At 50.6% G+C, this 1,657-nt stretch overlaps 1 protein-coding gene across 1 annotated transcript; it reads right to left on the reverse strand.

The window, feature by feature from the left end:
* Positions 1-55: 55 nt before the first annotated feature.
* On the reverse strand, positions 56-1,580 carry LOC147820048 (uncharacterized; the record flags this gene model as incomplete). The annotated part of the gene is made up of 2 exons (XM_087177908.1): positions 1,520-1,580; positions 56-1,397 (listed from the first exon to the last, which is right to left on the reverse strand). Coding segments are annotated over exons 1-2 (1,403 nt in total), but the record flags the coding sequence as incomplete, so codon positions are not given.
* Between the last annotated feature and the right edge of the window lie 77 nt (positions 1,581-1,657).

Here is a 1,657-nt window from a genome sequence, read left to right on the forward strand (position 1 = left end):
GCTGTTGTCCTTGCATTCGTCGATATCTTGACAGCCCAGGCTGATGGGTTCATACCCAGGAGAACACAGACAGAAGAAGGACCCTGCTGTGTTGTTACATAATGAGTGCTCAGGACATGGGGTGCCATCTGGGTCATGACACTCATCCACATCCTGACACTCTGTGCCATTCAGAATAAACCCCTCATTACAGGGGCAAAGGTAAGACCCAGGGATGTTGAAACATACAGAATGGGGCTGACATACTGAAGAGTTGTGGGAGTCTGAGCATTCATCTACATCCACACACTCTGTCCCTTTACTCCAGAACCCCTTGTTACATTCACAGTAATATGACCCAATAGCATTCATACAGGTCCCATTAGTGCAAAGCTCCCCCAGCTCAGTGTTCTTGCATTCATCGATGTCCACACACAAATCATCCACACTGGAAAATCCAGCATCACAAAGACACAGGTAGCCTCCATTGGTGTTGATGCACTTGCTATGCTCAGGGCAGGTGGAGTTGTCTAGGCACTCGTCGATATCCTCACAGTGAGTGCGGTTGCCTTGGTAACCTTCCTGGCACTCACAGACAAAAGATCCAACTGTGTTCAGGCAGTTGGAGAAATTAGGGCACTGGATGAGGCCGAGCAAGCACTCATCTACATCCAAACACAAGGAGCTGTTGCCTGAGAAACCCAGGTCACAGGTACATTCGTAACTCCCCTCTGTATTAGTACAGCTACTGTTGTTGGGGCAGGTGAAGCTCCCTGTCAAACATTCATCCACGTCCTGACAGTGTGTCCTGTTGTCTTCAAACCCCTCCACGCAGTCACAGATGTAGGAGCCATCGGTGTTGAAGCAGTGGGAGAAGGCAGGGCAAACTTCCCCTTGTGAACGCTCACATTCGTCCATATCCAAGCAATCAGTGCCATTTCCTTCATAACCATCTCTGCACCGGCAGTAGAAGGAGCCCTGGTATTGGTGGCACTCGGCGAGTGGGTGGCAGGCGCTACTAGCATTCAGGCAGGTGTCTTCGCTCACGCACGTGCCCTTGTCGTATACCAGGTCCAAAAAACATGAACAAGCGTAGGCACCGGGGGTGTTGCTGCACGTCATGTTGCTGCTACAGGTTGTGGTCAGCTGACATTCATCCACATCTTCACAAACAAAGCCGTCACCATGGTATCCATCCTGGCACTGGCAGATGTAAGACCCGTTTGAGTTGAGGCACAAAGCCTGGGCACTGCAGTTGTGCGGCAAGGAGGAGTTCTGCTCACACTCGTTCACATCCTGGCAGTCGAAGCCACTGCCCTCCATGCCAGGTGGACAAGCGCAGTTGAAAGATCCAGGCGTGTTAGTGCAGCTGGCAACTGGATGGCATCCTCCATTTTGGACTTGGCACTCATCAAAGTCTATAATTCATCCAAAATGGGACAGTGTCAGGGAAACAGCCCCAAATGGTGCTAAAAGAAAGCTCAAAAGAGAGTCCACAGATGGGGGTTATGGATGTTAACAATGAGAAGTTGATGCTTACCAGAGCAGTTCTTCCCGTCACCTGTGAAACCGCTGAGACAGACGCAGGAATGACTGCCCATTGTGTTGATGCATTCGGCAAACTCACTACACTCCTGCTGCCCTGTCTCACACTCATTCAGATCTAGAAAGGTGATGG

This window comes from Seriola lalandi, unplaced genomic scaffold (assembly GCF_002814215.2).
Source record: "Seriola lalandi dorsalis isolate HSWRI2012SDOR001 ecotype SW California unplaced genomic scaffold, Sedor1 jcf7180002003869, whole genome shotgun sequence".
NCBI classification, from domain to species: domain Eukaryota; kingdom Metazoa; phylum Chordata; class Actinopteri; order Carangiformes; family Carangidae; genus Seriola; species Seriola lalandi.